Source organism: Verticillium dahliae, genomic scaffold, assembly GCF_000150675.1.
Source record: "Verticillium dahliae VdLs.17 supercont1.2 genomic scaffold, whole genome shotgun sequence".
NCBI lineage: Eukaryota > Fungi > Ascomycota > Sordariomycetes > Glomerellales > Plectosphaerellaceae > Verticillium > Verticillium dahliae.
Window position 1 is genome coordinate 75,086 of NW_009276916.1, and position 25,914 is coordinate 100,999.

Sequence of the window (25,914 nt, forward strand, 5' to 3'; positions counted from 1 at the left end):
ACTTTATTTATAGGGTATTAAACGTAGAAGCCGAATAATTTAATTAAGGACGTATCCTAGAGCTATATCGTTAGCTAAACTTAAACGAGGATAATTAAATATTTATTCTACTATCCTTAATACCTAGTTCCTATATCCCTAATACCTAGGCTCCTCTAGCCTTTATTACCGATAAAGATAAGGTCTAGGATATAGGACTAATATTAATAGTATAAACTCTAGGATTCCCTTACTATTTAAGGGGGTAGGATATTATAATAAAGGAGATTATATATTTAGAGATTATATATCTAGGATAGCTAGACGGTATTTAATTTCGCTATCTTAACTTAGATATCTAGCTTAACGCTCTATTAGATATTTAAGGTATAAGTATTTAATATATAATAGTCTTCTTAGCCCTATATATAGAAATCCTTAAACTATTACGACTTTATTAGTATATTATTAATACTTTACTTACTACTTCTACCTTAATAGCCTCTACTATATATAGACCTATAGCTAATAACCTATATAAATTATTAATCGATTCCCTTTAAATAGGAGATTTAGTAGACGTTATTAATACGTAAGTAAGATTAATAACCTAGCTTCTAGTATAAGTAGCTCTTATAAAAACGTATAGAGGATTACTAGAAGCGTTTAATTAAAAAATCCCTATTAATCGACTTAATATCGACTTAAATAGTATAGTCTATTTTAGGGGACGATATTATAGCTTTATAAGAAGTATATTTTAAGCTCTAGAGGAGGAGTTATACTTAAATAGAATACTATAAATACTTAACTTCCTATTAGGAGATTAATTTACTTAGCTATACGACCTAGTTATAATTATTCCCTATTATACTAGCTTAGACTTTATAGGTCTACCTCTAAGGTTTAAGTAATTAATTAACCTAGCTAGTCCTAACGACCTTATTCCCCTAACTAGATAAGCTATATTAGATATCTTAGCGTAGGTCTAGCGTAATAATTATTAGGAAATCTTAATAATTAAAGAGCTTTATTAATTCTTACTCGATAATATAATAGAATAGCTAGATAATATTATAGAGGTACTATACTCTTAAGTATTTATACCTATCCTATCGTTAATAAGACTAGATATCCCTATATATATAATACTAACCCTATATATTACTACTAATATCCTTATACGACTAAACCTATAGGACTTTAAGAGAGCTACGTCTAGATTATACTACTTACTTAATAGTATCTATAGTAATTATTTAACTATATATATAGGGGATCCCTTACTAGCTTACGAGGGTAATAGGGTTTTATTCTATATAATCCAAAGCGAGGCTTAGAGAGTTATAGCTAACCCTATAATAAGATAGATTACTCGACTAAAATAACTACTTATAGAGCTTAACCTATATCGTTAATAGGATAGTAATAACGATTAAGAGGATCTAGAGTTAGTACCTAGACCTAATATACTATTACTATTATATATAATTCTATCCTTAGAGGGTAGCTTAGAGGCTTAAGCTTAAGCCTAACCCTATTCTTATAACCTATTAACCCTCTATAATAGACCTAGCGATATTAGCTTAATCTATTACTATAGCTAATTCCTTATCTCGATTATTTTATTCTCTATAACTCTATAATCGTCTCTATAATATAACTACTTTTCTAATAGCTTAGTCTATTATTATAATTAATTTTTCGTTACTATAACTTATCTCCTATAATGCCTTATCTAGTTCTACTTATATAACTATTTCTATAATAATTCGGTCTACTATTATAACCGATTCTTTATTACTATTAATTCTTCATTATAATAACTTAGTACTTATAATACGATATCTAATTCTATAATACGGCTATTTTTCCTTTTTTTTCGATAACTTAGCTTATTATTACGATTAATCCCTTATTACTACTAGAACGTCTTCTATAGCGATTGATTTCTTAATTTAGCGGTTCTCTAGTAGATAGCCTATTATCGGCTCTTATCTTAACTACTAGAGACTACTATATAACCTATTATCACGACCGGTCTTCTCTCTATAACTAATCCTATATCTATACTTTCTCTTTTTATTTAAGCTATTCTTATATTATAATTATAGCTATTATCCTCTATTATCGACCTAGTTCCTTTAAGGGTCTATAAAGGTTATAGTTTAATTAATAGGATTAGACGCCTAATAATAGTTACTAGTATTAGTATCTCTTTCTTTCTTCTTACTTAGGATATATTCGGAGGACTATATATCTAGAGAACTAAAGCTTTTACCCCTTAAGTAATTAAATAGATATAAATAGAGTACTATATATATAAAGAAAATAGGGGTATTATATAGGTTAAGGCCGTAGGCGGCCTGGTAGAAGATGGTTACTTAGGAGTATAGGACTGGAAATGCAATGTAGTAGGGGTATTCGTCTGGCGAGGGCATGCAATATTAAAGGTTCACCAGATATCCATTTTCGACTTCTACTACTCTAACCAATACAACAACCAACTTTGAACCCCTATTTCTTATGCGATTTCTGCTAGCTTTCTCGGAAAATTCCTGTTGATTCCCATTTCTCCACCTACCAAGTCAGATAAGAGCAGGGCCATGGGGCGACGGTTGTCTCTCCTCATCATGCCGAAACCTTCATTACCAGCCTACATGTCGCAGTCGCGAAGCATTGTCCTCTTCTCATATACCCTTCCAACTAGGTGAAACACAACGACGGCCTACCTACCTACTTAACCTTAGGTAGGTAGGTACGCAGGAACGTTGCCATGACTTGGTGACTGACTGATTATGCACATCGAACTGCCATTACTGTGCATCAGGTCCCACTCCTTAAATATCACACAGTACGTTCGTATTGGCCTACAGACAAGCGTCAATCTTCCACGATTGCTCGGAAAGGACATGGGCAATCGGCAGAGATCAGAAACCCATGCACTCTCAGCTCCAGTTTGATTCTCCAGTCACCATCCATCGACCAATCAGCTACAACACATCGACACTGCTCGACGAGATGGACTCTTCGACCTAGTGTCACACCAGCCACACCGGCCTGTTGTGTTTTGCCACCCCTTCTCGTTGAATTCAGTTTCTTTGGTGAAAGCACTCTGGATGTTAGACAAAGTAGCGTCTTGATGCGTGGTACTGGTTGTCCAGGCTTAAAGACTTGGCCAGGAATTATACACGCCGGTCGTCCCGAACAGAAAACAACTTGCTCACGCCAACAGCCCAGTCAGCGAGCCGCTGGTGCGCTAACCTCAACGAAGCTGTGCTGATTAAGCTCACAATTCCCAAAAGCATCTTGATGGATTTCCATTTGCAAACCCATCTCTACCTTGATGCCAATGACCAGAGGAGTTGTTTCACGGCGTCACGCGCTCCTCTTGGCGGCAACGCTGTTACCCCCCCAAGCCCCCCAGGCCCCAGGCCCCAGGCCCCCCCGTCGCCTTCCCCAGCAAATTAGCACCGCCACCGGGACACCTCGTGAGCGACACTGATGAGACTCCGAACCGGACCTGCGTCATTGCTGTGCTGCAGCCACTCAAGAACGTCACCGTCGCCAGGCACGCACCGGGCCAGCCCCACTGCCAGCCGATACGTATTGCCACAGTGTCACCGTGCCCATTGAACAACACCCACACTATAAGGTACTGCTTTCTGCTAATCGATTCCCTGCTTCTCTGATGGGAGCCAGCCGGATTACCAAATGCCGAAGAAAAGCAAACCATATGAGAACACGCTGGCATATCTCTCTTTGGCTATTAAACCACTTTGCGTAAGAATAGATGCTAAATTACGATTTGAACTCCAATAGGATGATGCTCACAAGCCTCAGCAATCGAGTCACGAAATGGGACTGATTGGTCACGATGACACAGTGCAAACGAGCTACGAACGGTCTCTAGCCAGTGCGAGCGTTACCCCGGTCACAGCTGTTTGAGCTGCACCCGGCCCAGGCCCAGGCACAACACGCACGCACGCAAGCAAGCGCCACCTCCCCCGTCCCAGCACCTGAGCTCCCTCTCCACCCGCTTGTCCCTCTTGTATCCTGCTTCTTGTGTCATTGTCTACCCGGCTCTCTCTCTCCTCTCCTCCTCTCGACTCCCCATCTTCATCAACCACCACCTCTTCCGACCATTCTCACATCCCACATCCCATCACCCCGTAGGACTCTCGCGCCCATAGCGAGATTGCCCAACATGAAGAGCACTCTTATCGCAGCTGCGCTGCTCGGATCCGCATCCGCCGAGATCCACAAGCTCAAGCTCAAGAAGGTCCCCATTGAGGAGCAGCTGGTATGTCATTCCCAACCGGCACCATGATGCGACTATGCGCGAGACTAACCCGGGCCTTTTCTTCCAGACCTCCGTCCCCATCGAGACTCAGGTCCAGCAGCTTGGTCAGAAGTACATGGGTGTGCGCCCCCAGAGCCATGCCGACTACATGTTCAACAGCAAGCCGGTTCAGTCCGATGGCAACCACAATGTGCCCGTGAGCAACTTCATGAACGCTCAGTGTACGTTTCGCAGCCTCCAACCCCTAGACGACCCAACACGCTGACAGGTGCCAGACTTCTCCGAGATCACCATCGGAACCCCCCCTCAGACGTTCAAGGTTGTCCTTGACACCGGCAGCTCCAACCTCTGGGTTCCCTCCCAGCAATGCAGCAGCATTGCGTGCTACCTGCACACCAAGTACGACTCGTCTGACTCGTCTACCTACAAGGCCAACGGCTCCGAGTTTGAGATCCACTACGGCTCCGGCAGCCTGACTGGATTCGTCTCCCAGGACACTGTGACCATCGGTGACATCAAGATCAAGAACCAGGACTTCGCCGAGGCCACTAGCGAGCCCGGCCTGGCCTTTGCCTTTGGTCGCTTCGATGGTATTCTCGGCCTCGGCTACGACACCATCTCGGTCAACAAGATCGTCCCTCCTTTCTACCAGATGGTGAACCAGAAGGCCGTTGACGAGCCCGTCTTCGCTTTCTACCTCGGCGACACCAACGAGCAGGGTGACGAGAGCGAGGTCGTCTTCGGTGGTGTTGACGAGTCCCACTACGAGGGCAAGATCACCACGATCCCCCTCCGCCGCAAGGCGTACTGGGAGGTCGACCTTGACTCGATCAGCCTCGGCGATAACACGGCCGAGCTAGACGGCCACGGTGCCATTCTTGACACTGGCACGTCGCTGAACGTCCTCCCCTCGACCCTGGCCGACATGCTCAACAACGAGATTGGCGCCAAGAAGGGTTACAACGGCCAGTGGTCGGTCGAGTGCGACAAGCGCGCCAGCCTGCCCGACATCACCTTCAACCTTGCTGGTTACAACTTCAGCATCTCTGCCTACGACTACATCCTCGAGGTGTCTGGCAGCTGCATCTCGACCTTCCAGGGTATGGACTTCCCCGAGCCCGTGGGCCCTCTCGTCATTCTTGGCGACGCCTTCCTGCGCCGCTGGTACTCCATCTACGACCTCGGCAAGAACACGGTTGGTCTGGCCAAGGCCAAGAAATAAACGGACAGCCGTCTTCATGTAGCCATAGGAACATGCGAATTGATTGAATCTGAGCGTCATTCCGGCAGCTTGCTGCATCATCAGGGACGAGAGGGGTCGACAGGCTTTCTTGTATTTCTGTGGTCGGAGAGAAATGCGATTGGAGGGCGCGCAGAGAACATGAGCGCTTTTCTTTTGTAGGCATGGACAGGTAGTCTAGTAATATTTCATTGATGCAGCATCTTCGGACCCGTGTAGCTAGTGTGTGCCATTCGTGACATTCGTGGCAAGAGGTTTGATTCTGAACCAGATTCCCGGCAGTGCACATGAATGCGTTCGCACGAGGAATCGAATGCGAAGCAAAGTCTGTGGTAATTGTGTAGGCGACCTTCGCCTCAGTAGAGAACAAGGTGGTGAATAGCACAAACTCAGAGTGTAAATGGCTTACGCGTTCTTCAGTTAGAATTGGGCACCACTCTGGCATGCAGTTGATGGCGCTCATCGCTGCCAATGTGCTTCCCGACATGAACGCAGATGCATCATCTGCCCACCAGGCACACACACACACACACACACACACACACATACACATACATCGCGTATCATTAAATGTGAAAGCCAATTGTCATTAAGCATCAGGTGCCTGTATAGCTTGTGTAAGTGCACAGCAGACTGAGGCTGAGGACGATGCACCTTGGTCACGTGGTGTCCCACTGGCCCCGGCCGGGATAGGCTTAGCGTGAAGTGCTCTAGCGTGCTGTAGGCTTTTGTCTGCATGGGCCCATCAATGGACCGACACAGAGACAAGTCCCTGCCTGGTGTGGAACTGATCCTGGACAGTCAGTCTTCGTACTCCATTCCCGTGTCTAGACGCAATTTGCAACCAAGGCCGGCCTTCTCGTTGGATTCCATCGGTCGACTTGCCCTCTGGATGGTCCTACACCTCCTTGCATCGATTGCGGTTCATCAGACGCGACTTTTACGACCGCAAAGGCGAGCCTTGGTGGCCTATTGCCGTAACGATTGACCACTAGACCTTTTGGCGTTCCACCAAACGACCCTTACGACGACGCACTGGCGGCCGCTCGGTGAATTAACCAGAGCGCAGCGCAATTGCCAGCGCGCGCGTCCCCGTCGCGACAAAGTCCAGGCGCACCAAACCACCATCGACGCCCGCCATCGCGAACCACCCCCGTCCGCCATCACAACGGGACCCGCCACCACGACCGTCATCGCCCGCGGCAACCGCAACCGCTACACGACACGCCCATTGATCCCAAGGCGCGTCGCCGCCTATCTGGTCATCGCTTTTCCCCCGTCAAAATGGCGCAGCCCACGCCATCCCTCCCTACCAACGGCACCGCCGCTGCCTCGTCGTCGCCTGCCCTGACACCAGCTCCTGACCACATCAGCACCCCCGAGTCCAGTCACTCCAACGTCCCCGTCAAGAGAAAACGCGAGAACGACGAGCACACCAAGGACGACGACGACGACGCTGATGCTGATACCGACATGGACATGGATGAAGCACAACCACCAAAAGAATTCAAGGACTCGCAATCCGTCATTCGTGACTACTTCAGAGTCCTCACAAGGTACCGTCCATCGCCAACGGCAACCCTCAGCTGGTTCCTGCCTCTTCGGCCGTATCCGTACTGACTGGACGCTCCTTCCTTTTTTGTAGTTTTGACACCACGCCTTCCATTCTGCAGCGACCACTGCGCGTCACCGAGACCGACAACGAGCCCGATGCGAAACGACAAAAGTCTTCCAACGGCGCTGCTGTCGTGACAATCGCCGACAAGGTTGCCCAAGAACAGTACACACTCCTCGATGACCTTGCTGATGATCTTCTCGCGGCGGCTGCCGACCAGCTAGCCGAGCTCGAGTCCTCACGGAACGGTGCCGATGCAGAGGAGAACCGCACCTTCGTTGATGGGCTCGTGCGGTTCAAGAAGAAGGCTCTCGAGCTTTTCCGCCGAGAGAAGAACTATCCCCGTGGTGCATCCGATCCCCAACAGAAGATGCAACCCGACGCGGCCACCGCCGGCCGCGTGGTCCTGACTCTCTCAGGAAGCGGCCGGCAGCTCTTTTCAAGTCAGGCTCTGCCTGCGCATGGCCAGCAGGCTACCAATATCAGCGAGACCCTGTCCCGCTCAGTTCTTCCTGTCCACGTCTCCTCCACACGTCTACTGCCGAGCCGCCAGACCGAGCGCACCTACACTCTGGGAGAGCTGTTCTCGTCGCCGCGGCCGCTGCCCCCCCTCCAGCCGCCGAAACAGCCGAAACCGCAGGCCAAGGGCAACGTCTTGACCTTCTGCCACCCAGAAATCCCCGCACCGTCCAAGTATCGGACGAATACCTACTTCACCCAGAAGGTCACGGTCGGCCACTTCCTCGATTACAGCAACGCCGCCTCCTCTACTTCGCAGAGCAAGGAGATCAAGCAGAGACAGAGGGCCCAGAGCCTAGCAGGACACAAGCCGTCCTCGTCCGAGTTGGAAGTGTCTGAGATGGAGAGCATGTTCAGGGCTGCCTTTTCCAGCTTTGCTCCCTGCAAGGATGACTCGGCTGCCTTGGTGCCCGCCAGCCTGGCCGGCCGCATGTACTGGCAGCAAACAGGCCAGCGAACTTTTAACCGCATGGTCGACGCAGCACTTGAGGAGAACGAGGATGATCTGGGAGGCCAGAAGCCGGACGCGACGCCGCAGATTATGGATATTGACGAGGAGCTCATCCAAGAGGCGATCGATAACTGGGACGACAAGATTGACCCGGCTCTTGAGATCTGGGGCCCCCAGAAAACCGACGAGGAAAAGGATACGGACGAGCTCCTCAAAGAAGTGGACGATCTCATCTTCACGCTTGCGTCCTATCAGCGGATTCGCAACACGTCGCTGCCATCTTCGCACAACAAGTATGCCGGGGATCCCAGTGGTGGCGACATGCTTGCGAGCGGCACTGGAGCCAATCCCTCGGAAGACGAGATTGCGACGTACGAGGCGCTCAAGGCGCAGTTGGGTCTCATCGTCAAGATGCTGCCGCCATTTGCCGTCGCCAAGCTCAACGGCGATCAACTCAATGATCTTCTTGTGAGCACTAACGTGGAAGTCCGCACAGACCAGTACAAGGGCGTCATGGAAGATGAAGGCGCTGCTCAGGCCAGAGCACGCCAGCAACACAGTGCTGCCTCTGCTGCCACCGGCGCGGCTCGGCCGTCCGGAGCTCATCGTACGCCCAGCGCTCCGTCGTACAACTATGGGAACAACCAGCCGTACGGCACGCCAACACGGCAGGGGGGCCCTCCACAGTACTACCGCGGCAACACGCAAACCCCGATCCAGCAGCAGCCGCATCTGGGACGGCCCGCCGCTCCCCACACTATGCCGCATCCGCAATACCGGCAGCAGCCGCCTCCTCAGCAGCCGCCCCAGCAGGGGCAGCAGTTCCGGCCCCAGAATACCTACCCGAACCAGTACGCGGCGCAACTGGCCAAGACGCAGACCCCGTTTGGTCACCAGAACGTGCCTCAGTACGCGACTCAGCCTCGCCCGCAACAGTACGCGTACAACAATACCGGGCCCCAGGCATCGCCCACGGCTCGCTTCCAGCCAGGCTATGGCCAGACGTACCAGCCCAACCAAGGCGGCTACACCAATGGCGCTGTGAACATGCAGAAACGTACCATGTCCCCACAAGTTGCCGCGGGCCAGTACAGCCCGTCACCACCGCTCTCGCAACAGCAGCACCATCAACCCCACCCTCAACACATGCCGCACATGCAGCACCAGCAGCCACGAGCACCCTATGGCTCGCCCGCCAATCGTCCACAGTACCCCAACGGCACGCACTCCCCTGGACCAAATGCGCATGTTCAAGGACGTCCCGCCCCCTACATGAACAGCGTCACCGACCAGAACCAGCAGCGATTGCTCGAACAGGCACGCGCCAGGGCCGCCGCCCAGCAGAACAGCAACGTCTTTGGCGACAAGATGCAGCAGGGCGGCATGGCAAACCAAACGAGCTACAACCCCGCTCAGCTCGCCGCGCAGCAGGCCCGTCTCGTCAACAATGTGGCCAACAAGCCGCAGAGCCCCGCGCCGAGACAGGGTCAGAACGGGACGCCGACTATTCCTGCGAGGGTCACGCCTGTGCCGGTGCCTGTCATTCCTGGCGCGCAGCAGCAGCAACAACAGCAGCAGCAACAACAGCAGCAACAGCAACAGCAGCAGTAGGGTCAGTAGGGTCAGTCGACGTAGATTCTCGGCATCGAGAAGAGGGGTCTGGTGTACGGTAAGCCCGGTTTGCTTGTGACGATGGAAGAGAGAAACAGAAGCGGGACGGACGAAAGTGGGAGATGCGTATCCGTTCGTACCAGGAGGTTTGCAACTTTTGCAACAACAAGAAGGAGAAAAGTTCTCAGTCAATCGGAAGGAGAATGAATTCGCGGCTCAGCAGTAGCAAAATTTCTTCGGCGTTTCGGGCGAGGCAGGGAAGCGAAGGTTATCGAGGGCTGAGACGAATGTGGGAGGGGAAAACGGGGGGGGGGGGGAGAGGCGGAAAACGAGGGCGAGGGCGACAGACATCATAAACCATCGAACGGATGAAGGGAATGGGGAGACAAAGACGGACGGATTTGGCGAGGGGACTTTTGGTGTCCCCCGCGGTGTATAGAAGTTGTTTGCTTTTTTCGAGAGCCGCTACGCCCCCCCTATCCCCTCCGGCCTGGCTGCTTGCTGCTTGCTGCCTACTGCCTTCTGCAGTGGGTGGTTTTGTTTTAATATCAGTATTGCTGTGTAACTCTGGATGTCTTCATTGTCTCGTATTCTCATTGTCTTGTGGCAGAGGGATAGATTGATGGTGACTGTTGATTCCGGTCAAGATGCTCTACTTATTTAGTACATTCCTCTTTACATCTAATGCTACATGGTGCTAGCACTCAGACCCTCATGCCCTGCACGACTCGATAGCGCGACTTTTCGCCCTCGGTCTGTCGCCACTCGACTTTGTCCCGACAGACATAGCGCCGGCTCGCGCGCTCCTCCGCCTGCGCCACCGCGTCGGCCCCAGGCCGCAGCTCCCCGCGATACTCCAGCAGCACGCCGCCATCGCCGCCGCCGCCGTCCTCGCGCTCCCTCGCGACGAGCCGCACGAAATCCTGCAGCCGGCCCAGGCGTCCGGAGACGTCGCTCTGCGTAAAGGTCGCGACCTCGTCGTCGCTCGGCCAGTAGAGCCAGCGGTCGCGGTTCCGCTGGCGAGCGTCGACGACGGCGCGGCGCAGCGGCGCGACGACGTCGTCGTCGAGGAGGGGCTCGGCGAAGGCGCGGAAGGTGTGCAAGACGCCTGTGAGCCAGGTTGTGCGCTTGGCGTGCGTGGCGGCTAGGATGCCGTCGGCGTGGCGGACGGTCCAGGCGGCGAGGGCGGCCATGGCGTTGACGTCGCCGAGGGACGCGAGGGCGAGCATCTGCGTGTTCACCTCGGAGGCGCCGGCCAGGACGACCGTGTCGCCGAGCTCGGCGCTGGAGGAGGACGCGGCGCCTTTCGTCGTCGCGCTGGCGAGGTCGGCCCAGGCGGAGCGGAGTCTGCGGAGGGCCGCGGCCGCGAGGTCGGCCGTCGTGGCTAGGTTCGGGTCGGCGCGGTTCCAGTGGTGAAAGTGCGGGCGCCTCGTCGTGCCTTGCGGCGGGCCTGTGACGAAGAATGATAGGAGCGCAGCGTCGTCGCCGTGGGTCGTGCCTCCTGTCAGGCTGTCGAGGAGCCCGTCGAGTCTGGTGTGCAGTACTTTCTGCGGACCCGCGCGAAAGATAAAAAAAATGTGTAGTGTGAGGCCGCATTATGCCTCGGCCTCCATCATGTCGTGGCCAGCCAGGAGCAAGTCGCTTTGGTTGTTGTGCTGCGGATCACGAGCACAGGCCAGGACGTGAGATCGGGCCAGGGTTTCGAGGATGAACTCCCAGGGAGCCGGGTTGGAGCAACCGCCAGCCGTCCAGCCGAGCCTGGCGATCCGCATGGCCCTTTCTATTGTATGGCTTGGCATTCCGTAGCCTGGACGGGTTCTGCAGAGCAATCGAATGACGGCGAGCAGGGTGCCCTGAGAGATCTCCTTGATTTGATCGGCCACCGAGTTGAAAGCCACGTCGGTCCCTCGTAACGCGCAGTCCACTGTAGCCTGCTGCGCCTTGCTCAACGAGCTTCGCTGCACATACTCGACTGCCTCGTCAAGGCTCGCCGAGCGCAGCAACAGCACATTAAGACACCTCTCGTCGAGACGAACACCAGATTGTTCCATATGTCTCGTGAGCTGCAAAACCTTGGGTGGCGCGAGGCGTGCCCTCTCAAACTCGCTGAAATTGAGGGTATCATGCGAAAAGGTCTCTCGTCCATCGCCAGGTAGGTTATCATGGTGAGGATCCACAATGTTCGCCAGCGCCTTGAGGATCATCTCGTGGAACACTTCCGTCTGGGGGGCCATCCCAGGCTGCGGCGGATGCTGGAAGGCCTGCCATGCTTCCTCCGCGCTTCTCGTGGCTCGGACCTGAGCGGCCCATATGGACTGGTCCGAGCCGTTGCGGACGGGGTAATTTGCCCGCGTCTGGATCGTCGGCGACCCATCGGGACCTAGACCCCCGAGAATATCCGTGGCGATGTCGTATTCCTCCTTGGCGTAGCCCGCGTCCTGCATCATGAGACCAGCCTTGACCGTCCTGCTGTAGTACTCGTCTGCTTCCATGGCCTCTTCGAGGCCGTTCCTCGGTAGTCTGTAGGGTGGCCAGGTCTTTTTCAGCGTCGTTGTCGTGTCTCGTTCGCCGGGGGATTTCTGCAGTGCCAGCAGGACCCGACGAATACCGCGGTAGCTCTCACGTTCAACAATGAGAGGCTTTTCTAATGTTGATGAGAATTGCAGTAATGTACGAATGGCTTCCCAGCTGTGATGGGCAGTGGCGTATGGCTTCTTTGCCGGCGGGATTGACAGCTCTTGTAGCATGAAGTTGAACGTGCGACACCGAAGTTCAAATAATCGTCGTTCTGTTGGTCCCGTAAGGGCTTCGAGATATGTGGCAGCAAGGTTCGCAATTGGAATGACAGCCTGCGCCTGAGTACGTCGAGCATGGGACAGCAGCCGGCCGATGATGCCCTGAACGACGTCTGGGCTGTCCAGAGGCCGAGAGTCTGGCGCCAGAGTTTCTCCTTGAGGGCTTGATCGGGAAAATTGCTCGTATAGTGAAGTGCAGTAGTTGATGATGCCGTATATAGAGTGCGGACGCAGGAGCTCAGCACGACCGGAATATGCATCATTTAGGAGGTGATTGAGGATGAAGGATGGTTTGTGTCGGGTGTCGGAGAGGAAGCGTCGTACACGCTCGTCAGGATCGTTCGCCGTAAGAATCCAAACCCAATGGAGAACGTCATCTCGCTGGTACCCCTTGGACGTGTACGGTTCGAACCTTGTGGACCACGCAGAGACGTCGGGCAGCAGGGAGCGCACGCTGGCTTCGAGGTCAGAATTGCAGTGGAGCATCCACTGAGCTGTGAGAATGGGCAAACGAGCGCTGCTGTAGCTGGCGAGGAAGCTCGCTGCTTCAATGTCGCAGGCCGAGAGCTCCGTCTCGCCACGGTAGAGGCGGCATGCGGTATCAAGGAGGCGCGCCGGTGTGTAGGTAGGCTTTTTCTTCCGATCGAGCTTTGTTATCGGTCGTGCTGTCTGCACAGCGTCTCTTCGAACGATTTTGAGTTGAGGATTTCGTATGGATTGATTGTTGGGTTTCTCGCGTGCAGCGTCTAATGGCTGCTCTGGCTTGGTGAAGGAGTCGGGAGTGGTCTGGTGCCTTGTTCGAGAGGCATTGTGCGGATCTCGAGTCAGGCCATCGAACCTCTGGCACGGTTCTTCAGTGGCCCTGCTGCTTTCGATGTGTATTGAGGATCGTGAAGTCGTCGAGAGCTGTCATGGCCGGCTGTCAGTCGGCGGAACCCCTGGAGGATGCCTGTTACGAACACTCACCTCAGGCTTGCCCCTCGCCCGCCTCGCTAGGGCGGGGAGCTGTGATCTGGAGAAGGGCGCGCGCCACATGTCTCCATTGTGAATAGCGAAGCTCACTCTGACATGGGTTGGGAAATCTTGCTGGTGGTCAAGCAGAGCGCAACTGGTGGACGAGAGCAGTGACAATCAGCTTGAAAATGCGAGGTTGCGCTGGCGGAGCTTCTCTGTCCAAGGCGATAAGATACGTAAATCCAGTGCACATCATTGGCCAGTTCATTTATTCACCGAGGTGGACCCCGGTGAAGGTCCCTGCACCGAGACTCTTGAACTCGAAGCTCGAAGCTCGAAGCTCGAAGCTCGATGCTCCCGTACAGTCTGCCCTTGGCCGTTGATTTCTGGCCGCAGAATCGCAATCATGTGGTCCTGTCAGCAAAAGGTTCCTCCCGCTCTGTGCCGCGGCCTGTCTACCACCAGGCTCGCCCCGCGGCCACGACGAGCCTTCCACCTCACAAGCGCAGCTGGTCTGCCCCGAAAACGCGATTTCTTCACCTCGAACGTACTCCTCTCCTCGAACGGCGACGCCTCAGCCCAGCGCGGGAGAAGCAACGAGGAGCCCCGCCCAGTCGAGCCAGTGGCGGCCTCGAAACGCAAGCCTGTGCACCGAGCTGCCGGCGCAAAGAACTCGCTACGCCGCGTCGCCATCATAGCCCAGCGACTATCGCAGCGGCCCGCCGATGACCCGGTCCTCGAGACGCCTGACACGACAGAAGCGGCCATGGTGGCGTCGGCCGTCTGCGTCGCCGAAGCGTTCAACATGACGAGCGTCCTCGACATTCTGCGCGCCCACGGCTTCGCCATTGACCCCGACAGCGCCGGGTTCGAGGCGTCCGAGGTGGTGCATGCGCGCGGGGTCAACGGCGGCGACATTTTCGTGTTCCCGTCCGGGACCATCGTGACGTGGTCGCTGCCGCCGGACGTCGTGACGAAGCAGCTGATGCCGGCGGCCGAGGTGCCGCTGGCGGCGGCGCAGCGCGAGGTCGAGGACCTCGAGTACACGACGGACGCGGGCCGCGAGGGCAGCGGCATGAAGGGCGACGTCGTGGTGCTGGGCACGCGGCTCGAGGCGCGCGAGGGCAACGCGCTCGACACGACCATGGCCAAGATTGCCTTCTCGTCGGGCCTCGCGCGCAGCACCAAGCTCGCCGTGCTCGAGAGCGCGCTGACGGCCTACTTTGAGACCACGCGCGACATCCCCGCGTCGCTGTCGCGCGGCGCCGGCGTGCCCATGGGCCGCCGCTTCATCCTGCAGAAGACGGGCGAGCTGCTGAGCCTGCGGGCGCGGCTCAACCACTACTCGGAGCTGACGGATTCGCTGCCCGACATCTTCTGGGACAGCCGCGCCGAGCTGGGCCTCGAGGGGTACTACGAGCAGGTCGGCCGGGCGCTCGACGTCAATGTGCGCATCAGGACCCTGAACCAGAAGATGGATTATGCCCAGGAGATCTCGACGGTGCTGCGCGAGATGTCGAGCGAGCAGCACAGCACGCGCCTCGAGTGGATCATCATCATACTGATCGCTGTCGAGGTCGTCTTTGAGGTGAGGCGGATCGTCATGGAGTACTTGCAAGACGAGGAGAATGAGGCCGCATAGATCGCGGCCTCGTGTCATGATTAGTAGACCGCTCTGAAGGCCGTTAGATACCCAACTCTGTTTCTTTCTGGGAGTATTGCGAATTTACATGCCAAGAGCATTCATCGATGCTCGGCAGTATATGTGGAGGATGGACATAGTTAGTCATCCCCCTTTAAGCTTTAAGCGTAGGGGGGGTTTGTTTCGTTCGCATCGCCAAGAAACACATAAACACCAAGGACCATCACCTGCCACCCTGCCCCAAAAAAACTCCAGTCACGTCTACGAGTGCGCTGCCTTCTGGATTGTGACACTGATTCATTCTCTTGATCATCTTCAGAGTTTTTATAGATAAACCAGGGCTTGAGAGTCTAGGCGGCGCCATTGCTTTCGACCTACCTCCAAGGACATCTCGTGCATACTTCACCATCTCAGCTGCACATATTCACTGCTAAAATAGGCGCTCACGAACTTTTGAACGGTATCGACTAGGTTTCTTCGAGAAGGTGACAATCTATCTTGCTTGGGCCACCTCCTGCCCAAGATCTGGACTTGGCATCCCCGAGCAGCTTAGGCGTCTTTGTTGGCATTCTGGCCTGGCATCTTTTGTTTCCTCGGCCTTTGTTTCGAACCTCTTGTTCCTGCCGCCATGATCTCTTTCTTCTCAAATCTGTCGTCCTGAGGATTCAGTACAGACCTCCCTGAATCCTAGCCGATTTTGTGTCGCCTGCCCTGCGTGCGAACGCCTAAAGTGGCCTCAACGCCTTCGAAGCGCCTCTCAGCGTGCCCTCTTTCTATCCGCAATCTGACAGTCACAATCGCTTTCCTCATGGCTCACTCATCTTAATGAACGATGCCGTACTTCATATATGGTCTGCTCTTGCTATCCCTGGGCTCTCTGAGTCTTCGACTGACATTTCTCAGATGACGTTGACACTTCTGCCGACGACTCTTCCTCAACGCATTCCCGAGAAGTCAATGGCATTCCCAACTCCGAGGACGCCTATTCTGGGGACACAGAAGGCATTATAGATGATGGATACTGGCCTGAAGTTGACGACGAGTGGCTTCCTGACGGCAGACGTTCTTCAGCTCCCCACGACGAGGACGACGATGCCGCGACGCTTCAGCCCGGCGACCCCCTGCCCTGGGAAAATGACGAAATAGGCCTCGTACAGGATGAACGAGGAAAGACCCTCGGACGGCTGCTCTCTCCCTCTGTGGATACATTGGCCAAATCTCGTGGCTTTACAGTCGCAATACCCGAGAGCACCCTCGTCCACCCCGTCTCCAGTTTCTCTGGCTTCTGCGCGCCCGCACCCGAGAGGAAGGAAAAATGTGCCGTCGAAGCACTGCTGAAGAACCCCGTCTCACTGCCCAAAGATGAATTCTTCGAAATTGAACTCGGCCAATTCGTTGTCTACAGGCACTCGGCGTCTGATCGCGACAAGCCTCCTCATCGACGACAATACCCGTACGAGATGCGCCCGCTTCAGACACTGTGCACCAAGGGCGCTCACAGCACTCTCTACGCTGACGGGATACTTTCTCATGGAGATGCCAAGTTTTTCGTGCGCGGCATCGCCTTTGAGGAACTGCCTCTGGGCAACTACGGCATGGCCGAGCCGACTGTGGGCGACCAGATCTGGATCAGCTCCACGCTCAACCAAAGGATGGGCAAGCAGAACTTGTACTACAAACTCACGACGCCGGCCAAGGAGTACGCGCGCTATCATCATGGGTTCTTGTGGGTCGCCGACCTGGCCAAGCACGTTGTCGATTACATGGCTGCCGCTGGCGACAAGAAGCGTCGCGTAGAATTTCGACATTTCAAGTCCCACTTTCACAGGTGGCTCATTCAGGCCCATGGCCGCGACGCCGTGTTCAACCGATGGTTGGACCAATATGGGAGAACGGACTTTCGGGTGGCCGTCAACGCCTACAGTGACTTTATCTACAAAGAGGCGCACGGCGTCCTCACCTCCCAGCAGGTGTTTTTTCACACGTTCTGGAAGGAGATTAAGAGCTACACGGCTTATAAGCCGTATGGCTTGGTACTCAACGACGCGTCTGGCCGTGTTTCGGCCGGTCAGTCCCCCGAGGCCGAGCCGTCTGGGCCTCGTGGGTTCGATAGTGCATCGTCTTTACTAGGAAGCAACCTGAGAGCTCAAAACGGCAAAAGGAGCAGCACACCTCCACCAACCGTCGTAACCCCCTACATTTACGATTGCTTTGCTCACATGCCCTTTGGTCATCTGCTCGAAGAGGTCAATCTCAGCCAGCGGACAGAAAAGCTTCGAAATGCACTCATCGAGCAGCAACATCTCCAGCCAGGTAGTCACGTTGACAAGTCGGCCAGGCACCTCGACACGACACGGGTTGCTCGAGCCAAAGGACTGCAACGTCCAGTACGTGTGGGCGATGTCATCTCTACGCCCCGCGACGAAGGCCTGGATTCAAAATGGAAGCGAGAGGTGGCCGCGGGGTTTGACGACGTCGATCGCTGGCTTGGCCTTGTGCAGAGAATACACATCAGCAAAGCTGGCAAACGCTCATTCGACGTAATTTGGATATATCGCCCCGTGGACACCATCTGTGGGCAGATGAAGTACCCCTGGGACAACGAGCTCTTCCTCTCTGATCATTGCTCTTGTTACGATAAGCACGACAAGATCGAGGAGGGAGAGGTTCTAGAGATTCATGCGATACAATGGGGTGGCTCGCCGACCTCGGCCGACTTTTTTTGCAGACAGACATATCTGCATGAGGAGCATCGGTGGATCACATTAAAGGAGGAGCATAAGATGTGCTCTCATCGTGCACCACGGGTCGTCGACCCTGACAACTATCGTGTGGGAGAGACAGTGCTCGCTCTACTCGACCCGTCCGGCAAGCGACTTGAGCCGTGTGAGCTTGTCACGGCACCGACAAAGCCAGGCGTGAAAATGGAGCTTCGAAGACTATTGCGAAGAATAGAGGTCGACCCATACAGCCAAGCACGCCCAAACGAGCTTGTCTACTCGGACGAAATTTACAGCGTCCTGCTGGCAGCAGTCTACGGTCGCTGCCTCGTACGTTATTACAGCCCTGGTGAGACGGTGCAGACGCCATACGATCGCGACGGCGTGGGCAACGCCTTTTATATATCCACCTACTTGCAAGATACGTTGGGGACGAAGACGTGCGAGCCCTTCAGCCATGAGCGACCGTTTCCCAAGACGTTCAGGCAAGGCATGGACCCCTCGGAAGGTTTCACCAAGCTGCAGGGATTCGACCTGTTCTGTGGTGGTGGTAACTTTGGGAGAGGACTCGAGGAGTCAGGCGCCGTGGAGATGCGGTGGGCCAACGACATTAACATGCGGGCAATCCATACTTACATGGCGAACCTCGACGATCCCAGCCGCGTGAGCCCATTCGCAGGCTCCATCGACGATCTGGCGAGACTTGCACTCGAAGGGCGTTTCGCGAGCAACGTGCCGGCCGTCGGCGAAGTCGACTTCGTATCAGGAGGAAGCCCCTGCCCCGGCTTCAGTCGCTTGACGGTGGACAAGACGACGCCGAACCAGCGGAAGAACCAGTCACTTGTCGCGGCATTCGCCTCCTTCATCGACATGTACCGGCCGAAGTACGGGCTCCTCGAGAACGTCGTCGAGATCATCCAGGGGCGCAAGACGCGAGAGGAGGATGTCTTCTGCCAGCTCATATGCGCCATTGTCGGCATGGGCTACCAGACGCACTTCTTCCTGCTCGACGCCTGGACCTTTGGCTCTCCGCAGAGCCGCAGCCGCATTTTCCTCGCCTTTGCCGCGCCGGGCCTGCGCCTGCCCGAGGTGCCCATGCAGTCGCATCGGCCCCTGGCCATGCGCTCACGGTCCCTGGGACTGCTGTCCAACGGCGAGCCGATGCTCCGCAAGACCTTCACGCCGACGGCCTTTGCCTCCGTCACGGCGAGGCAGGCGCTCGCCGACCTGCCGGACATTGCCGACGCCAAGGCAGACTGCTGCATCCCGTTCCCGGACCACCGGCAGAGCATCGGCGTCACGCAGCTCCTCCGTCCGCAGCTCGGCTGCATCCCCACCCGGCCGTGGGGCCTCAACCTCGGCACGGCACACAACAAGGGCGACGGGCCCATGACGGCGGCGGAGCTGAGCCTGTATCCGCAAGCGCAACGCCAGGGACCGTCGTCCAAGGCGTTCGGCCGTCTCCGCCCGGACAGGCTCATGGGCACCATCACCACGAAGCCGAGCCCCAGCGACGGGTACGGCCGCGCCGTGCTGCACTGGGCGCAGAACCGCATCCTGACCGTCATGGAGGCGCGGCGCGCGCAGGGGTTCCGCGACCACGAGGTCATTCTGGGCACGCCGGCCGAGCAGTGGAAGACGGTCGGCAACAGCGTCGCGAGGGAGGTGTCGCTAGCGTTGGGCCTCTCGTTCCGCGCGGCGTGGCTCGGGTCTCTGATCGAGGGCGACGAGCACCTGCCGCTGCCGCGACACATGGTGCGCCAGCCGACGATGGGAGGCGTGGAAGCAGAGCGGAGAAAGACACAACGACAGCAGCCACCAGCCGACGACGAAGCGACGCTGGTTCAGCGCGAAGGGGGAGACACGCCCGATACACCCCTCCGCCACCCCGCCGTCGAGCGGTTCACCGCAACGCACGTCTCGCACAGCTACCCGACGCCAGCGAAACACGGCACCCCGCGCAGGGCCATGACGCCGCGGAGGGCGAGCAGCAGACGCTCATCCCCCACGGTCGCGCACGGCATGACAGCGTACGACCCGCACGACGAATCCATCTTCGGCCCCGAGACGGGCCTGCCGATCCGCAAGCCTCGCGGGGATCACGAGCGCGTGACGGACTGGCGCGGCCGCCGTGCTGTCGACGAGACGTACGCGCCGCCTTCGGACTATGAGTCTGAGAGGACGACGACGACGTCGCAGGATCCCGAGGTGTGGACGCCCGAGCCGTCGCGCGACTTGTCGGCCACGCCTGCGACGTCCGTGGAGGGAGAATCTCGTGTGGATTCAGCTGCGTCGGCGCGGACGAGGCCGGCCAATTCGGTCATGTACAGGTTATTCACGAGCAAGCGCAAGACGGCAGGAGAGGAGAAGCGAGAAGCAAAAAGGACATGTCTGCCCTAGACGTCTGGGTGTGGAAGAATCCTTCCATCCGGTCACTGCGGTTTTGGCATAGGAAGGATGATTTTGTGGCAAACAGAGCATAGCCCAGGAGTAGATGATTCATCGCGTTGCATAGCACTTTGATAACAATCATCTGAATACCAATTCTCGCGCAAGCCAAACATGAGAAAGCAGCGAGATGGGTGATATATTATGTTTTCTTCTTACTTGGTTTCGTAATCTTGCTTTTAGATATAGATGCCTCGCTCCGTGGCAACACACCACCTCCATTACGTTTCCATGTTCTCGATATCATGGCATTCTCTTCATGTACATCTTTCGTGGCCCAGGACCATTATGCATCACACTTGTCATCCTCAGGCTGAACCCCCGACCGTCGCCGTGACGGTGATTGTCTCCCTCTCAATGATCCTCTCGCGCTCAGTCACAGTGAGCACGAGCGTCTCCGTCACCGTGACAGGCGGCGGCGCCTCGTCCGCGACGGTAGTCACAGCCTCGAGAGTCGCACTCGGCGTCGGGCTCGGGTTGATGGCGACACCGCTGGCCATGATCGTTGTGGTGAGGAAAGTGGTGGGCACAAAGATAATGTCGAGGGTCGTAAAAGTCGACGAGGACGAGGAGGACGGCGTTGGTTCTGGCGAGGGGCTTTCTTCAGGCGCAGAAGAAGGCACTGGCTGCTCGGGCGCGGGGACCTCGGCGGATGGCGTGGGAGCAGGACTTGTCTCCTGAGGCGGCGTGAAGAGGATGGTGGTCGTCAGGGTTGTCTTTTCAGTCGTCTCGGGTTCCGGCGGCGGCGGCGGCGGCGGCGACGCTGCGGGCGGCGGCGAACGGGACGCCGTGACTGTGACGGTAACGAGCTGGGTTGTCTCGGGAGCGGGCTCCGCTGGAGGATCGACAGTAACAAAGACTGTCGACACAACGGTGCCTCTGACGGTAGTTGTCGTTTCTTCGGGGGCTGCGGAGACGGGCGGCGTCACGGCCTGTCCGGGGTTGGGGACCGTCTCCGTGGCAATGATCTTCGTGACGGTGGGTGTCACGATCTCGGTGACGACATTTCCGTCGCTAGCTGCGGGGGGCGAGGCAGAAGGCTCCAGGGGGGCATCAGACGGCTCCTGGGGGGCGGCAGGGGGCCTCCGAGAGGAAGCAGACGCGACAGGTGCAGGGGTTTCCTCAGGTGCATCAGATAGTCCGAGAATCTCTCTTGCCTTGCTGGTTTCATAACAGTCCACCATGACACCGGGAGCGTTTTCCAATGGCAGCGGAAAACAGCTCGTCAGGGGGGCTGTACAGGGTCGAATATCAAAGGATCCCTGGGTGTTGCAGAAGCCGATGCCGCCCTCGACACAGGCGGCCTGACCCACTGTGCAGGAGGACTGTCTGGTTAGGGATTCAAACATGCGGTGGAATTTCTTGGCTTCCTCCAGGTTGCTCTTCGCGACATCGGGAGCGACAGTGGACGTCGAGTCGGGGGGTGGACCGTTGTTCGTGGGAACAGAAGCGTCCGGGGTGCCGGTAGGCGTGATGACAGCCGTCGTCGTGGGCTTGACTGGTGTGCTCGAAGGCGATGACTGATCAGCAGGCGGCTGAGCCACTTCCGACGTAGGCAGTGAAGACGACTCGGCGACGGGCTCGCTCGTAGTCGAGACTGACCCGGTCGTTGCGGAAGAACTAGGGTCGACAACGGGCTCACGGGAGGATTCAATAATTGGAGCCTCTGAGGCAGAAGCTGATGGCTTGAGGGGAGTTGAGGAAGGCTCTGGGGCGGGGATGACCGATAGAGAGGTCCCAGGCTCGGCTGCAACGGTAGATGACTGTTGAGACAGTGCCTCTGTTGAGGTCGATCCGAGCGCGACAGAGGACGCAATGGGTGTCTCTGAGACCACCGTCTCAGAGGACCGCTTCACGGAAGAAGGCCCAATTTCAACCGGAAGCGACTCGGAGGCGGAATCAACGGCAGACGACTTGGATGGGATGGGGGCGGCAGTCGAGGCGACGTCGGTGATCGTGGACAAGATGGGCGAAGGCGTGGACACGCCATTGTCTGGGGATGAGGATGGCGCAGCAGAAGATGCAAACGGCGCAGAAGATGCAGAGGGCGCAGACACAGCTGACGACGCCAACGAGACCGTCGATGTGGTAGAGTCGACAGGCGGCGGAGCTGAGGTTGGACTGGGCTTCGGATCGAGCAGAGACGCCGGCACCGAGATGGTGCTAAACATGGAGGGTAGGCGGACCTCCTCCGAGTTGGAAGGGACAAGCGAAGAGGCTGGGTCAGGGATGGCCTCGATGGGCGGTGAAGCCGAGCTCGGGCTCGGTGGTGCTTCAAGAGTGCTTGTGATGATGGTTGATGTCGTCTGGAGACTGGGAGTGGGACTTGGCTCGGCCGACGGTGTCGTCTCCTCCGCAGGGAATGACGATGCCGGAGGCTCTCCCAGCGAGGCCGACGAAGGCTTGTTAGGAGAGATGCTTGGGACCGAGGATGCTAAGGGTGGGTCGTCTTCTATGGTTGAGAATATCGGCGTCGGCGTGACGCCAGCATGGTCCCTTCGTTCCTTGCCGCCACGACTGACGGGACCAGCCTGCGTGGAGGCAGAGAGGAAGGCAAGAAGCAAAAGCTGGATGTTGCGTCGCATTGTGGGGGGGTTTCTCGCGACGCAAGGATCGTCGGGTGAATTCAGTTGCTCGTGTACTTGACGTGTTTTTGTAGAGATCGACAGTTGCTCGTGTACTGAGCGTGTTTTCGAGAAGAGAAGGTCGGATTAAGAGGGCGTTGATTCAAAGCCGCGTGTTCCTTTTTGCTTTGGCAGCGAGACGAAGATGGTGAAAGAGAAAGAATCCGCCCAACGGCAGGTGAGGCCAGACAGAAGAGCAACGAGCCAGGTTGACAGTCAAAGGAAAAGCGAAGGAAGTGTGAGATTTTTGCTGGCTGATTCAACAAGAATTCGAAAGACAAGGAAAGTGACAGATGGAGAACGAGGAAACACAAGCAGAGAAAGAAAGAGAGCGAGAGAGAGAGAGAGAGAGAGAGAGAGAGAGAGAGAGAGAGAGAGAGAGAGAGAGACACAGAGAGAGAGAGTCGAGGTATGATGTTTCGAGAGCCAAAGAGTCCAGACCGTCCAAAGCCATGAGTGAGCATGACCCCCCTGGGGAAGGGGTCGAGCTATGTATGACTCCATGCGCGAGAAGGTCGCGTGAATGGCCCGGAGAGCTCGACGCATTGCTGGGAGCCAAGCGGATAGGGCGAGGCGAAGCAGGACAGACGACGGCGAGCATTGTCTCTGGGTCGGGAGATTTAAGATGAGACCCGGCGAGGGGACCCTAGCTCCGGTACATGATGCCCAATACATGGCCGATCCAGACGATGATGCCCCATGGCGGGTGGCCCTGCAAGCAGCCGTACCTGCGACAAGTTAAGCGCTGGGTGGTGGTGGTTTGGTGGTTTGGTGGTTTGGCAGATGATGCCACAGGTAAAGGCAAGATGCTGCCACAGGTGGAGGTGCCTGCCACGGCAGGAGGCGGGGTGCCTGCCACGGCAGAAGGCGGGGTGCCTGCTACAGGTCAAGGCAGGGTGCCTGCCACAGGTGCTTGAGGTGGAAGGCACGGCAGTGGGGCGGCGGGCCTGGTCGTTTCCAGTCTGGGTCGAAGCAGACGCGCGCCAGGGCCGTCATTGGCTATAAATGGCAGTGGCTCGTGCCGGCGAACACCTGACAGCCAATCACTGAGGCGGCGCCAATGGCACCTGGCACAGGCCCCGGCCGACGGAGGCCAGTGGTGTCTTTTGCAGTGCAACTTGTTATTCAGCGAGCCCTACTTGTAATGATAATAGGTGTTTGGATATGATAGTAGCGCCCTCCTCACAAGTATCTTTATTCCGTTGAACACCAAGTTCAAGCCACATCGCTCTCAGATCCTCCACCGAGAGCTTCAGGTTTCGGGAGGCTGTGACAGGTTGTGACTAGTATTGCACAAGTTTGCACACGATTGCCGGACGCCAATTCATTGACCAGCCATCGTAGACAGTTACTTAAGATACAAACCTGTTGAACCTCCAGAAGAAGATGAAAACTATATGCTTTGAAGGTACTCTCCTTATGCTCGATGCAGAGGTACTTCCCACGACAGCACTTGCTTTCTGCCACTCCTCTGCCACTCACTCCCTCACACCCTCAACGGCAGGTACACCCAACGTACCCTCATCGCCTTCCTCACTCTCCTACCTTCTTTCCCACTTCCCAACATGCCGACCTCCAGGCATCCAAGAGACACACCATCCCATCCCCATCTCCAACCCACTCTCGCTATCCATTGAATCCTTCGTCTGCAACCCAGTCCCCCGGGTCACCCACTGCAAGGCACCGGAACTCACACGTGTCTCGAGCCATTCCATCCCAGGCAGTTCGCTCTCGCAACGGTACTACCTTCCGATATAGACCACATCTCGAAGCCAAGACACATCAGATCGAGCATCTTCTCCCTGTCGTTGCCGTTGCAACATTCTCCGAAGGCTTCCAATCTCCGCCGCCGAACCACGTTGCGCAACCACCGGCGCCGATTGGGCTCCAGGGGTGGTACCAGCATATGCAATGCAAGTGCTTGGACCTACAAGGCTTGGCATACAGGACCACCACGCCTCATCCTGCCTCGATACCACCCACGACGTGACCAAACTATTCGACCTCAGCCTTCCACCATCTCCTCCGCGGTGCTTTTGTCCCCCATGCTCGCCATCGTTCATCCGTCTGCTCACCTGCTGGCCGCCTCTATCAAGCGGGGTTTTCTCTCCAAGTTCCCCTCCCCACGTCCCAGTATTGACCGACATGAGGCCATGAACGCCAGTCGAGTGCTGCCCGTGCTAACCGGAGAGGCTCGGCGCCCTCCAAAACCAGCACCAAGGGCAATAATGTGACGCCGAAAACCACCATTGATGCGGTTGAAATGAGGTCCAAGACGCTGCCCGTTCGCAATGGTGACCAGGGGGTTGGGCAGTCAAGAGGTGGCAAGACAGAAACGGCGGAGGCAGTCGACTTCCCTTCGCATCGATACCCCTCGGTCTTCGGAGGAGAACCCAGGTTAAATAGTTCATCTGTCGCATACCACCTGGATGGCCTGCCTCTTCACCACTCGCTCGCCACCCTTCAGCCTCTTGCCTGTCCCCCTCCCGAGCTAAGACCGCTCGTCTCAACATGCGCAGCGCTGCCGTCGTTGCTGGGGCCCTGGCCCCGGCCGTCCTCGCCGCCACCACGGCCAAGAACGTCATCTATATTGTGCCCGATGGCTACGGCCAGGCCTCGCAGACCATGGCACGAGACTATGTCTCCCTCATCGAGACTGGCACGACGCCGCGTGCCCCCAGTATCTTTGAGCTGCAGGCCGACCAGATGGTCCGCGGTCTGGTCCGTACCCACGCCAGCAACAACCTCATCACCGACTCTGCTGCTTCCGGTACCGCCTTTGCCTGTGGCTTCAAGTCATACAACAATGCCATCGGCATCACTCCTGATTTTCAGCCCGTTGGCTCCATCCTCGAGGCTGCCAAGCTTGCTGGCCTCAAGACCGGTCTCGTCGTGACGAGCACCATCAACCACGCCACCCCTGCCGGTACTTTTCGTCCTACAGGAAGCTCTCGCTCAGGAACCCCTGCTCACCTCCTTTAGTCTACGCCTCCGCACGTGCGCGACCGCGAAT

At 55.9% G+C, this 25,914-nt stretch overlaps 7 protein-coding genes across 7 annotated transcripts in view; 5 read left to right on the top strand and 2 right to left on the bottom strand.

Annotated features, from left to right (window-relative positions):
• Positions 1-4,044: 4,044 nt before the first annotated feature.
• Positions 4,045-5,723, top strand: VDAG_00825 (vacuolar protease A). The gene is made up of 3 exons (XM_009649711.1): positions 4,045-4,282; positions 4,350-4,503; positions 4,558-5,723. Exons 1-3 carry the CDS (start codon positions 4,187-4,189, stop codon positions 5,502-5,504), a joined length of 1,197 nt encoding a protein of 398 aa, XP_009648006.1. The 5' UTR covers positions 4,045-4,186; the 3' UTR covers positions 5,505-5,723.
• Positions 5,724-6,806: 1,083 nt separating this feature from the next.
• On the top strand, positions 6,807-9,718 carry VDAG_00826 (uncharacterized protein; the record flags this gene model as incomplete). Its single annotated transcript, XM_009649712.1, has 2 exons — positions 6,807-7,078; positions 7,168-9,718. The coding sequence occupies 2 exons, from the start codon at positions 6,807-6,809 to the stop codon at positions 9,716-9,718; spliced, it is 2,823 nt and encodes a 940-aa protein (XP_009648007.1).
• Positions 9,719-10,422: 704 nt separating this feature from the next.
• Positions 10,423-13,548, bottom strand: VDAG_00827 (uncharacterized protein; the record flags this gene model as incomplete). The annotated part of the gene is made up of 3 exons (XM_009649713.1): positions 10,423-11,219; positions 11,385-13,419; positions 13,480-13,548. 3 exons carry the CDS (start codon positions 13,546-13,548, stop codon positions 10,423-10,425), a joined length of 2,901 nt encoding a protein of 966 aa, XP_009648008.1.
• A 325-nt stretch (positions 13,549-13,873) lies between these two features.
• Positions 13,874-15,109, top strand: VDAG_00828 (YagE family protein; the record flags this gene model as incomplete). Its single annotated transcript, XM_009649714.1, has 1 exon — positions 13,874-15,109. One exon carries the CDS (start codon positions 13,874-13,876, stop codon positions 15,107-15,109), a length of 1,236 nt encoding a protein of 411 aa, XP_009648009.1.
• An 832-nt stretch (positions 15,110-15,941) lies between these two features.
• Positions 15,942-20,229, top strand: VDAG_00829 (modification methylase AgeI; the record flags this gene model as incomplete). Its single annotated transcript, XM_009649715.1, has 2 exons — positions 15,942-15,960; positions 16,013-20,229. The coding sequence occupies 2 exons, from the start codon at positions 15,942-15,944 to the stop codon at positions 20,227-20,229; spliced, it is 4,236 nt and encodes a 1,411-aa protein (XP_009648010.1).
• A 356-nt stretch (positions 20,230-20,585) lies between these two features.
• VDAG_00830 (uncharacterized protein) lies at positions 20,586-22,862 on the bottom strand (the record flags this gene model as incomplete). Its single annotated transcript, XM_009649716.1, has 1 exon — positions 20,586-22,862. The coding sequence occupies one exon, from the start codon at positions 22,860-22,862 to the stop codon at positions 20,586-20,588; it is 2,277 nt and encodes a 758-aa protein (XP_009648011.1).
• Positions 22,863-25,412: 2,550 nt separating this feature from the next.
• The window catches only part of VDAG_00831 (alkaline phosphatase), a gene marked incomplete at both ends in the record, with an annotated part of 1,609 nt that continues 1,107 nt past the window's right edge, over positions 25,413-25,914 (top strand). The window contains one exon of the mRNA XM_009649717.1: positions 25,413-25,793. Coding sequence (XP_009648012.1) covers positions 25,413-25,793 — 381 coding nt within the window. The remainder of the gene's footprint in view (positions 25,794-25,914) is intronic.

Excerpts from the sequence above, each read along its gene's own strand:
- VDAG_00825 (XM_009649711.1), top strand. The coding sequence starts at position 4,187 with ATGAAGAGCACTCTTATCGCAGCTGCGCTGCTCGGATCCGCATCCGCC. Across the intron at positions 4,283-4,349 it reads TCCCCATTGAGGAGCAGCTG|ACCTCCGTCCCCATCGAGAC; the intron begins GTATGTCATTCC and ends CTTTTCTTCCAG. Across the intron at positions 4,504-4,557 it reads CAACTTCATGAACGCTCAGT|ACTTCTCCGAGATCACCATC; the intron begins GTACGTTTCGCA and ends GACAGGTGCCAG.